Source organism: Pezoporus wallicus, unplaced genomic scaffold (assembly GCF_028554395.1).
Source record: "Pezoporus wallicus isolate ANWC-B61680 ecotype Strahan unplaced genomic scaffold, APGP_CSIRO_Pwel_v1 contig_8047, whole genome shotgun sequence".
NCBI classification, from domain to species: Eukaryota; Metazoa; Chordata; class Aves; order Psittaciformes; family Psittacidae; genus Pezoporus; species Pezoporus wallicus.
The window spans coordinates 1,104,976-1,116,401 of NW_026639548.1; the positions used below are offsets into that span (position 1 = coordinate 1,104,976).

An 11,426-nucleotide genomic window follows, 5' to 3' on the forward strand; every position below is an offset into this window, starting at 1 on the left:
GACCTGTACTTGAGTCAGATCTTTTTCTGGTCTGCACCATGTGTGTGAGACAGAGACACAAAGTGGTGGACAGGGGAAAGACACTCGGCTGGGAAAGCTGGAAAGCTGATTTTAACTTCTGTAACAGGAAGACCATTTTCGTTTGGGCGGGCACAGTGCCCTTGTAGTTCTGCTGTGTGAACCGCAGGACAAAGGAGCCCCTTAGTTTGATGGCTAAGCGGAACAGATCTCTGTGTGCTCTGTGAGGGAACGGACTCCACGTGCAGTTGTTCTGGAGTCACTCATACTGATTGAAGTCTGGCTGTTGGAAACTGTCTACCCAGCTGGCATATTAATGGAATAACACAAGTAACACCATTTGTAGTGTGGGGAATGGGGTATGGAAAGCCTGAACAGGTGGATGGGAATGGTAAGAATGCATAATTAAATATGCGAAGGCTGAATGATGGCATCTGCTAGAGCTGCCAGCATCCCGAGACCCACGTTCAGTGGCATTTCTGTCACCAATGGCAAACTGCTGAACTTAAGAGGTAGAAATCACCGCTGAATTTTGGATGTCAGCTCAGAAAAAAAAGGATCTCTGTTCTGCTTCTCCTTCCCCAAGGCCTCTGTGGTGAGGTTGCAGACAGTACCACTGCTGATCTACAGATCATTAAGGTTCCAGTTTGACGACATAGTTTCTTCTGCACAAGGCAATGCTGGTGGAGTTAAACTTGCTCCTGGAAGTAGTTTCCTGGTGTTCAGGCCACAGAGGGCACAAGGCTGCTCTGAGGTGGGGCCAGGAGTGCCCAGCCCTGGTGTGAGCCTGCTGAGCCCCACTGAGCCCAGCTGACTGGTGACCACCTGCATTCCCCAAAACACAGGCAATGGTGTCCAGCACCAGGATCCCAGCGCTGACTGTAAGCCCCTGAGTGCTGTGTAGGTCAGTGCTGGACTAGTAACTGAAGATGACCCACGCTTTGCCCACACAAGCTATAGCCTCCCGTTCAGGTGAGGGAGCGCTCACACCTGAGTCAGGTGGGTGAAGCCAGGCAGAGCCGGAGGTGATCTCCCTGCCCAGCAGAACCCGTCTCCCCCGGGCCAGGTCCCGCTGAGTGAGGCTGTACCAGGGCCGCCACAGCACAGCCGCAAGGCCGAGCCCCCCTCCCTGAGGCGGACGCAGGTCTCCGGCCCCACCCGCGCACCTCAGGCTTCGCGGAGGAATCTTGCCCCACGCCGCGCTCCGTCCGGGGCGGGGCGCGCTGCGCTGCGCTGGGCGCGGCGGCTGAGGGGGCCCGGGTCCCGCTGCCCGCACCATGTCGTTCCGCCGTGCCTTGGCGCTGGCTGCCTGCGGGCTGGCCGGCGGCTCCGTCCTCTTCTCCGCCGTGGTGGTGGGCAAGCAGCCGGGCCGCGGCAGCGATACCGACCTGCGGCAGGGGAGCTCCTCCGCCACCATTCCTCCCGCCTCCGCCGCTCCTCCCGCGACCGCGGCGCCGCCGGGTTTGCTGCTGCTGCCGCCCTCCGCCTCCTGCCCGCCGGCCCCCGGCTGGATCGAGAGACCGGCCGCTAACAGCGGCTACTGGGACAGCAACTGGGACAGGTAGGAGCGGCGGGGCTGCGATGATGGGGCCGGTTTCTCTTCCCCCGCCTGGCTGGAGACCACGCTGCCGGGCGGCGGCTGTGTCGAGGGACCCCCGCCGCGGGGGAGACGGCGGGAGCTGCCCTTAAATCCGCCCGTCGGAGCCGTGTTGGAGGAGCGGGTGCCTGCGGGCTCAGGATCGGGGCAGGCGCGCCTCTGACGGGACGGGGGGGAAGGGGAGGCCCTGGGGTCCCCCTCGGAAGCTGCCTCAGCGCCCCGAGGAGCCCCTGGGCCGGCCTCGCTGACCCGGCCTTCCCCCTCGGCCCAGACCCCAGAGCCGGGTCAGGGGTGCGCGGGACTCGTTTCCAGGTGGAAGCTGAGGGGATGAGCGGTTCAGTGTAGTCGAAGTTCTTGAATATTCACAGTTCTGGAGCATCTGAGCGCTCTGGAGGGGGGCTGCCTTCGCTGTGTTCGGTTTTAGACTGGTCAGAGATTTTTCTCTCCGTAAAGATGTGCAGATCCCTTTATTCTCATGCTTTCATCCAGCAAGATCAGAAAGCCTGAGGGCTGTGATCAGTGTGAGCACAGTGTGGATGTGCCTGTTTGGTTTTTCTTAACAGTGTTAACCGTATCTCAGTATTGCTTTATGTTTGCACTAAGGTATTTCTGTTTAATAACGGCACCCTTGCAGAGGAAGATGGCTTGCACATGTTAGGCATGTCTTAGGCCCACTACTGCTGCTATCAAATGGCAAGTTAGTGATATTAAATCCTTGTAAAAGGTAATGTTGCTTTGAACCTGACTTAGTTGTGTTCTTCATCAGAAATTCATGCATACAAGGGTTCACTATGTTTTGGTTTTTTTTCCCTGATTCTTTAATTAGAGTGTGCAAATATCTGTTTTGAGCTTTGGCTCATTTAGCTTCCGTCTGGTAGAATTATCTCCCCAGGGAGACTTATGTCAGGCTCCAGTTTAATCATAGTAAATCCAAACTTAAGCACTAACAGATTTTTATTGTATAATCCATCCTGTTTTGATTTTTTTTGAGATGCTGCAAAATCAAATGCTCATATAAATAGGGCTGTGTGCACCCTGATTATAAAAATAAAACTTTGAATAAATAAGGCTTTACCTGGTTATATGGTTATGTTGAGGGAGGGACTAAAGCTATTTGTTTAACTGCAGATCCCAGCTTTTCTGGTTCTGATAAATGGTTTATTTTCTTTAAGGATTCTAAAATACTTTCAGAAACTAAAACTGATCTGTGGCATTTACACAATATGCTTCCACTGTGTGTGCACTATGATGAATGGTGATATAATACAGTATCTGTAACTGCTATTAAGAGTTATCTAGCTATAATTGTTGAGGTGATTGTGATTGTGACAACAACATCAGTTATAGCACCATCTCAACTTCCTGTATTGGTTAAGTTTTAGTTTTCTACTTGGTGTCTACCACGCGGTGTAGTATGGGTTTGACTGTGGTTGGAAGTGTAGTTCTGATTTTTGGGTGATACCGGCAGAAAAACGTAACATGTAAAGTTGTTAAATGGCTTTTAAGTACAAAGAACATCTGACCACTTCTTCTGGGGAGCAGGAAATGGCTAACAAAGGCGAGTCATGAGCGAAAAACCAGGTATTATAATAACTGATGGCTTTTAAAGTTTGAAGCAAAAGAATGCGAGTATCTTGTCTTCAAACAGGCTGACTGATACGTTTCAGTGACATGCAGGGCTTTCTGGAAAATAGGTGAAATGGGCACTGGCATGGATTAAGTGGTACTTTTGTTTTAGTTAGGTGTAAAGATGGTCCCTGACATTGCCATTGCATTTTGACAAAGTTCTGTCCACTGCGATCTTGGGCAATGTCTTTTACAAGGGAATGCAGAAAACTGCATTCATCGGCTTCTGAGGTTCAGTGGCCTAAAGAACCTACTTACATCAAGTCTAAGTTGTACTGCTCATAAACTAAAACTAGCTGATGCTGAAAATATTGCTAAGCTTGTCTATCTTCTCATGACTTCTTAAAGTATCTGTTGCTTTTCAAAGTGCATTTTACCATCAAGTAACTTTAGAGGTGCTGGGGGGGGAGAGGGCAGGATTTTCAGGCATTTCTTTGTGTGAGTTCCTGCCATAGGATGAATTAATCCCTGTGTTGATTTTTTTCAGACATTTTTCCTTTTTCCTTATGTATTTTTCCAGCAATACAATTTCTACTGAATGAAAAGAAATACGTTATGAAATAGCGATGGAAGTTCTTGTTAGTGGACTATTATTTCTTTTTTAATGCCTTGAACTTTGTTAACAGCTTAAGGGATGTGTGGAACTTCATTGTTTAATAGCAACCATGTCTTTACTAGAGCAAAATGGATGCAGGGCTTTTTAAAGCCGGTTTTACTGTGAACTGTAGAAATAGGTACGTGAAGCAGCAGTTTTCTGTGACCAAATTTTGTTGTCTCAAGCTTAATAAAAATTATAATTTTTAATTAAAAAAAAAACACTATAGAAAATACACACCACACCCCACACCCCCCCAAGTTTAATTGTAATAATGGAGGACGTGAGGTCTGGTGTGAACTAAATAAATACAGCTGTTCTTTAGGTATGAGATCAAGGGAAAGGGTTTATGCTCTGAGGTGGAGAGACAGAGCAAAAGGATTTATGCTAGTGTGATAGAGGATCAGTGCAGAGAGGGGACTAGAAGAATAATCTATGAAAGATATGGGCAGGGTTTATAATGATAGTGCAGTGTTGGTGTCAGCAATGAGAGATCTACAGCACTAATCTGTGATACCTGGGGAAGAGAGGAGATCCTCTCTGCCTGGTAACCTCTTCAGGAGCTGGATTAACTGTCTGGGTGGTGTGCAAGGGGGAAGGTTATGGTATGCAGAAAAGAGTATTAATGTGCAGTGTGACAAAATGGAAGAAAGACTAGCGTGGCATGAGGGGAGAGAGGTGAAAAAGATGAAAGGATAAATAAACACTCCCAGATGAAAAATAGAGTCATGTTACTGGAGAAACATGATGTTACCTATGTTAAGGTGCAGAATAATTCTCAGTGTGCACTGCAGAAAGTTGGAGTCTTTATAGGGGGGTTTAGTCATTTGATGTAAATGGGATTGATAAAGAGAAAATTTTTTAGGTGTTATTACAGGGCCTTTTAGATACAGAATAGTTTCTTTCTTTTATGGAAAACACTTCTTGCGTATCATTCATGGTTAGTTTTTCTTGTCAAAAAACCTGTTATTATACCTGTGGCTGCAAATCAGTGAAAATCCCAAGAACAACTTTCCAATCAACAGGAATTCAAATGCAAACTCTACTAGTGTTTATCTGCTAGTGTTTATCGTCCGGATAGACTGTAGCTTTCCTATGTTTTAGTGTACACCATCTGTTTGCTTTTCTGTTGCCTTCCCCCCCCCTTTTTTTCTTTAATTTTTTTCAATTAAAAAATTAATTGAGTGTTGGCTGTCACTAAACAGCAAATTTCTGTGTCAGTTACACCTTTTAGCATATGACACAATTTTGTTTTAATGCAGGCTTTTGTTTATAGCTCTTGCTCAATGGTTTGAATCTGTTTTGAGATCCAAATGGCTAAATAGTCAATTTTAGTACTTCAGCTATACCTAGAAATAAGGAATGCTACCCATCTGTAAGATTCCTATGCCTTTTAGTATCCTCTGTCTAAAAATGCTGTTTTAAATGTGTTTGTTTAGACGTGAACCACTGGCTCTTATCAACCTCAAAAAGAAAAATGAAGAAACTGGGGAGGAAGAACTTTCCTCACGCTTAAATCACTTCAAAGCAAAAGCCACCAGGCACATATTCCTTATCCGTCATTCTCAGTATAACTTGGATGGCCGGGCTGATAAAGACCGAACTCTGACCCCACTTGGTATGTATGACTAAGAAGCTCATCGTGCTTTGAATTTAATGAATATTGTTTTTCATGTGCTGCCATCCTGATGAGTACAGGTCAGTAACTCAGCTCTGTTCTGGGTCTCACTGCCAAACCTTAATCCCCTTTCTGGATCCTTTGTGCCAGAAGGATGTCATGAATAAGTTTGTCTTTTTCATTTTTGATCCATTAAATCCAAGCATAAAACCTACTTTACAGAGCTCTAAACACACTCAGTTGTAAAGAAACTTCACAAAGGAAATTTCAAATTATCTTGAGATTGTTTGAGCAGATTTTCATACCAGCTGGCATAATTCCCCAGGGCCAGGGCTTTTAAACTTAGCTCCATTGCTGACTTTAGGATAGATTTCTCTTAAAGGGTGGCTTGTGTTTGTGTTAGTTAATTTTCTGATTTTTGAATTAATTAAAAAAAAAATAATTACCCCTTACTTTCAGTTGGAGTTTTTGATTAAATACCTCTCACTTTTGCTCCTAAGCACTATTTCTGGGAAGTTTGCTAATCAGCTATAAGAAATGAGGATAACCTCTGCCTGTCTGAGTTCATTGATCTGTGACAGTGGACGCGTTCTTGGCCATGTGTATACTAGCAGTGTTTTGAGGGGGGAAGAATCCTTATTGTGCAGTGCTGCTTGAGGTTGTGGAAGTCTGGGGCCAAATGTTCAGTCAAAACACTTTTTGTTCCCTGCAAGTCTTTATCACCAGTGTGTGAACAGGAGTGAAATGCTAATTTCAGGAGTAAGGTGCTATCTTAAGCTGTAACAAAGTATGATCTTAGTCCTCTCTATCCTGTGCCTTGGGTAAATTACTTCAACTGTTATCTTTCCACCTACCGATGTGGAAAATGGAATAAAGCCTTCCTTGGTTATGCAAGTGCTGTTCTTGAGTGCTGGGAGCTGGTGTTGCTTTTATGAAAAATGCACTGTCAGGTCTGAGCACGTCTGTTTGTCAGAGTCTCATCTTCTGTGCTCCCCGAACATAGCAGATGGCTTGGGTCAGCAATACCTTTTATTGGAAGTGGCTCCCTTGGGATGGAACTGACAAGGATTGAATACTTTAGTGAAAGTCTCTGAGTAATTTTGTTTGTGTTATTAAAAAAATCCCAAAGCAACTAATTTTTCCTACTGATGAAATAGGACTTGAAGTTGTCCAGCTGATAGGCTTGATAGGAATAAGTGATACCTCTGGTAAAAATGCTTTCCAGTTACTTTTTGAAAAGAAAAAACTTCACAGAAATGGAGGCCTTTGTCTACTGGACAACTCTTCTGGAAGTTTGTGTGAGGCACTTAGTTGAGTGTCACCAATTTGTATAATGAATATAATTTTTAAGGTCGAGAGCAGGCCGAGCTTACTGGAAAAAGGCTGGCAAGTTTGGGAATAAAATTTGATCAGATTATCCACTCCTCCATGACTAGAGCAACTGAGACAACTGAAATTATAAGCAAGCATCTCCCAGGTAAGTGACTTCCCTTGATTTTTCATTGTCTCCTGATCCTTATAAGCATCTCCAGTAGCATTCTGAGCTTGTCCTTAAGGTTGAGATGTTTAGTCAACTTCCAGCCCTGTGTGAATGTCTGTGTTTATAAAGAAAGTAACAACCCTAATTCTGCTTGTCTCCAATTAGCAGTAAGCATTAACTGACACACAGCTTTAGATTAACATCCTTGCAAGTGCAGTTCTGCAAAATGCAGCAGACTGGGAAGACTCAGTTTGCTGTGCCAAGCTGGTTTGGCTGTTCTCAGTTGGAATAAACTTAAGCCTTGTTGATGACAAACCAGTTGTGCTGGAGAGATTCACGCTCTTTAAGAGGAACCATGTGGACTAAGATAATTTTTAGGATATACAGGAAAGGATATGAGAAATGCATTGATTGTAGAGTTGTGGGCCTGTTTGCAGTGCCATGTGGAGTAACAACTGCTTTCTGAATGTGCATTTAATATTTCAGGAGTCAAAAAAGTTAGTACTGATCTGCTGAGAGAGGGAGCACCTATAGAACCAGACCCTCCAGTCTCGCACTGGAAACCAGAAGCTGTGGTAACTTTTCACTTTTTCTTTTCTGTACTTGTTCTGTTTTGTTGGTTTTTTTTTACTAGACTTTATATTGACAGTAGAGATGAGGTACAGAATCTGAGCTGATGCTTTTCATCACAGACCTTAGATAACCACATACTTTTCTCCTCCCCAGTAAGTGCAGAGAACGGTTAAAATAAATAACTTAAAATCCTTAATTCTGACCTCTGTGTTATTAGCAGTATTATGAAGATGGAGCTCGAATTGAGGCAGCTTTTCGAAACTTCATCCATAGAGCTGACGTAAAGCAGGAAGAGGACAGCTACGAGATCTTTGTCTGCCACGCCAACGTGATCCGCTATATCGTGTGCAGGTACGTGCTGCACTGTATGTTCCTCTGCTCTTTAAAAGCTCATGGTTCTACTGAATTAGTGATGCTTTATGGCTCTGCAGAGCTAGGGGATATGTTTTTTGATTTGGCTTGTTTGAAGAGGTTGGCGATCGGTGCCTACATTGTGAGCAGCTGCTTCTGCAACTTCATCACAGGATTCATTTGCAGATACAGGACACGGTTGAAAATTAAAACACTTTCATTCTAATTCTGAAGTGAAATGACTGAATTGGTGAGACTCAAACCCTTTCTGTACGCCCCAATAGTCTTTTTAATACCATATGGCTCTGCTTCCCATAAAACTAAGGACAGTGCCTGCGTGGACTGTTGGAAAAGACAGCAAGTAGAGCATGACTGTGTGCCTCTTCTTGAGGTGATGAGATTTGATCTTATGTAATGAAAGATTCGTTTAGTTTTGAGAATTATTTAATAATGGAAATTTTTGTATTATGTTAAAATTGCATTAGTGTGGTTTTGCAGTAACATCCAGTATTGGATTAGAGCGAGAGTGAGTCTTCCCACTAACATCAAGGTTGTTCATGAAGGAGAAGACAGTTCTGGAGCTTTGCCTGTCTCTGTATCCAGTCAGCTGAGTCTGTTCTATTCTTCCCTAGCAGCAAGGCACTGTCTGTAAGATATTTTTTCTTGAGGACAGGTGTGATTAAACTTTAATCTGATCAATACCTACAACAATTTCAGTTAGCTCTATTTAGCTGAGTTGGTTAAATGCTAGCCTGTCTGCTCTGTGGACTGCTTTAGAGCTTTTCAAAATTGCTGTACTTAAAATTATTGATCAAGTAAACAGAATATTCTTTCCTGTGCAAAAAAAAGATTGTCTTGCTGCTACCTAGGCGCTTTCAGAAGTACTTTTTCTCTTTGTTGTTTCTTCTCTCTTCTTTTTAACTTCTATTTTGTGCCTGTTATTTCAGGCTATCTGATAGCACAATAGACTGTAGCTGTTACTTAATTTTTCTTAGTTTTTCTACTAGACTGTCACAAGAGCCAAAACCAAATTATTTCTCAGTGTCTGAGGCAAACCATGTTTGAGACGTGTTTTTTTTCCAGCTACTTACTACAATTGGTTGAAGTCCTGAGGCTGTTCAGTTAGGAACTGTGTAGAATAGCTGGAGGCTAGCTGTGGTACTGTACTTGTACAAAAAGCACAAGGTAACTTTTCTTGCCGCTTCTGGGGAGCAGTACAGATGATGGAAAGTAGTTCTGGTGAATTTCTTCCATGTGCACATGTGGGCAGTTTGAATTCTTACCTCACTACCTCTTCTTGGCTGTTATGTACTATCTGTGTTGATAAGGCTAAAATAGTGTGTGAGAGTATGCTGTTTGCCTTTGGTCTGTGGAGGAGGCATTCCCCTGCTCCATCCTGAACTGCACAGGGTTCTGTGATCCTCTGCTGGCCAAGTGACCAGCTTGAACCAATCCCATCTATCTGCTTGTTACGAGGTGGCTCAGAGCGCTCCCAGCAACCTGACTGCATTATTGCTACTGCCTTCTGTCCATTTGAATTAATCCTGTCTACAGTAATCACACCCATCTGCTGGACTCTGCTTGTGTGAGTGCGTTGCTGGCACTGGCCCAGTTCTCAGTGCTGCATTCTCCCAGCAATCACATAAGAAAAATACCTTGTCCAAGGCTGGCTGTGGATGCTGTGAGGGCCCGTTAATATCACTGTTTATGAATGAATAATATGTTGTTTTTTATTCATTTTGTAACAGAGCATTGCAGTTCCCCCCAGAAGGCTGGCTGCGAATGTCTCTTAACAATGGCAGCATAACTCACTTGGTGATACGTCCGAATGGAAGAGTGGCACTTCGAACACTGGGTGACACAGGTTTCATGCCTCCAGATAAAATCACTCGCACCTGAATGTGCAAAACCAGTGGCTCTCCAGGAGCAGCCTCCAGCCTCTTTGCACTAGTACGTTCAGCTGCCGTACCACTAGGTTTTGATCTGTTATGTTGGGGTGTGATGCTGTCTTAAAATGTCTTTTAGCCCTTTGCCTCCTTTATACATATTCGTATCTGCCTTCCAGTCCAGAAAAGAAGGTATATCTGTAAGCCTGGAGCTCTCCAGCCCTCAAGTATTCCCCAGACCTCAAAGCTGAGCTGTGGAATACAGAGATTGAATGTCTGCTCAGTAGTTCCAGGAGCACTGACTTCCCCCCACCCCATCATGACTTTCTATAACCAAAGCAGCTTTCTCCTGTGGGTATTTTTATTTGTGCAGGGAAGCAGTGGGTGTGGGAACTGGAAGATCAGCCTTGTATTACTGCAGCTGAGGGTGAGCCAGCTTGTTTCAGCTCCTGCGGGAGAGGTGACAAACAAACAGGGTATTCTGCTGTTCAAAGGGATAAGGCATCAGGTTTTATAAGTGTTTGAGGATGTATGTTTGTTGTGTCATTGTTCCCCCCTGCCCCCAGCAAACTCACGTAAAACTGTGCCTGGAGGTTGCAAGCATAAAGCAAAGAGGACAAAAACCTGTTATTTGCCTCATACCTGTGGTGCTAGAATTAACTGCTGCTTAAATTAAGTTCCTGCATCCTCAGGAAGTTCTTTAGCTATTCTGAACAATGTCTTTCAATTTCATAAAGCCTTTAACTAAAACTTGGTCTGTACAAGGATGTAGGGATGAGTCTATAGCAGTGAGATGGAAGGAAAGGAAAGCAGCAACTTTCTGAAAGTGCTTCTGGTACTGACACGTTTTCTAGTGCTTTCCCCCATTGATTGGCATTTTTTGATTCCTTGCTTTCAGAACAGAGACATCCCACCACTGAGGTCATGTGGTAATAGCTCAGGGCAGAGCTTCAGCAGTACTGGAGCAAGCTGCTGGTGCCAGAATAGTGACTAGCTCTGGGCTTGCTTGTCCGGCCACGTATGTTGTGCAGACAGAATGCTCCAGGTGGCTCCTTTGTTCTGACTCTGCTGGGCTTGTTCTGGGGAATGCGCAGGTGGCTGAGAACTGGGTTTTGGGTTTGGGGGGGGGGGCTCAGAAGGGTTTCAACTTGAGAATGTTTGATGGGCACCTGAAGCAGTGCAGTAACTTGTCTCACTTCTCAATACCCAGAATGTCAAATTTCACCATATGCATAGTCTGCCTTAGTGCCGGCGCACACGCTACAGGACAGCAAACCCAAGTAACTTGTTTGACAGGTTCTCTTGTCACCAAGAATGTCAAGACCCTACACTTGCTCCTGTCAGAGCCGTATGACGCATCATCCCAGCAAGACCTAGCAAGATGTGGTTTAATGGCTTGTTTGATCCAGTAGTACGAGTTCAAAGAAACGGGGGCTAGTAGGGAACAAAGCATGATAGTTGTGTAATGCACATTGTGGGGGCAAGAGGAAACCATCATGACGTCTCTCTCATTGATGCAATGAGAATAATTTATCAGTTTTTGTCTATTAACTTTTTAAAAGTTTTGAATAAAATAACTGGTCTGTCTTTCTTGTCTCTTCAGTTGAAGCTGTGTGACTGTAAATTGGGTAGAACACATGGCTGGAATGCTTCACAGGGACTTGTGTTCCTGCCAGGGGAGC

The 11,426-nt window shown here is 44.5% G+C and overlaps 1 protein-coding gene across 2 annotated transcripts; it reads left to right on the top strand.

The window, feature by feature from the left end:
* The first annotated feature begins 1,218 nt into the window (after nucleotides 1-1,218).
* On the top strand, nucleotides 1,219-11,331 carry PGAM5 (PGAM family member 5, mitochondrial serine/threonine protein phosphatase). 2 transcript variants are annotated; one of them, XM_057414932.1, is made up of 6 exons: nucleotides 1,219-1,579; nucleotides 5,276-5,454; nucleotides 6,806-6,931; nucleotides 7,421-7,509; nucleotides 7,728-7,858; nucleotides 9,607-11,331. In XM_057414932.1, exons 1-6 carry the CDS (start codon nucleotides 1,296-1,298, stop codon nucleotides 9,755-9,757), a joined length of 960 nt encoding a protein of 319 aa, XP_057270915.1. In that variant the 5' UTR covers nucleotides 1,219-1,295; the 3' UTR covers nucleotides 9,758-11,331. The 2 variants fall into 2 exon arrangements, with proteins under 2 accessions (XP_057270915.1, XP_057270914.1); XM_057414931.1 differs by having other exon boundaries at nucleotides 1,221-1,579; nucleotides 7,725-7,858.
* Nucleotides 11,332-11,426: the final 95 nt, after the last annotated feature.

Bases quoted from the DNA above. Each gene is read 5' to 3' on its own strand.
- PGAM5 (XM_057414931.1), top strand. From the start codon at position 1,296: ATGTCGTTCCGCCGTGCCTTGGCGCTGGCTGCCTGCGGGCTGGCCGGC. The intron at 1,580-5,275 runs GTAGGAGCGGCG...GTGTTTGTTTAG, and splicing joins TGGGACAGCAACTGGGACAG to ACGTGAACCACTGGCTCTTA. The intron at 7,510-7,724 runs GTAACTTTTCAC...CTGTGTTATTAG, and splicing joins ACTGGAAACCAGAAGCTGTG to CAGTATTATGAAGATGGAGC.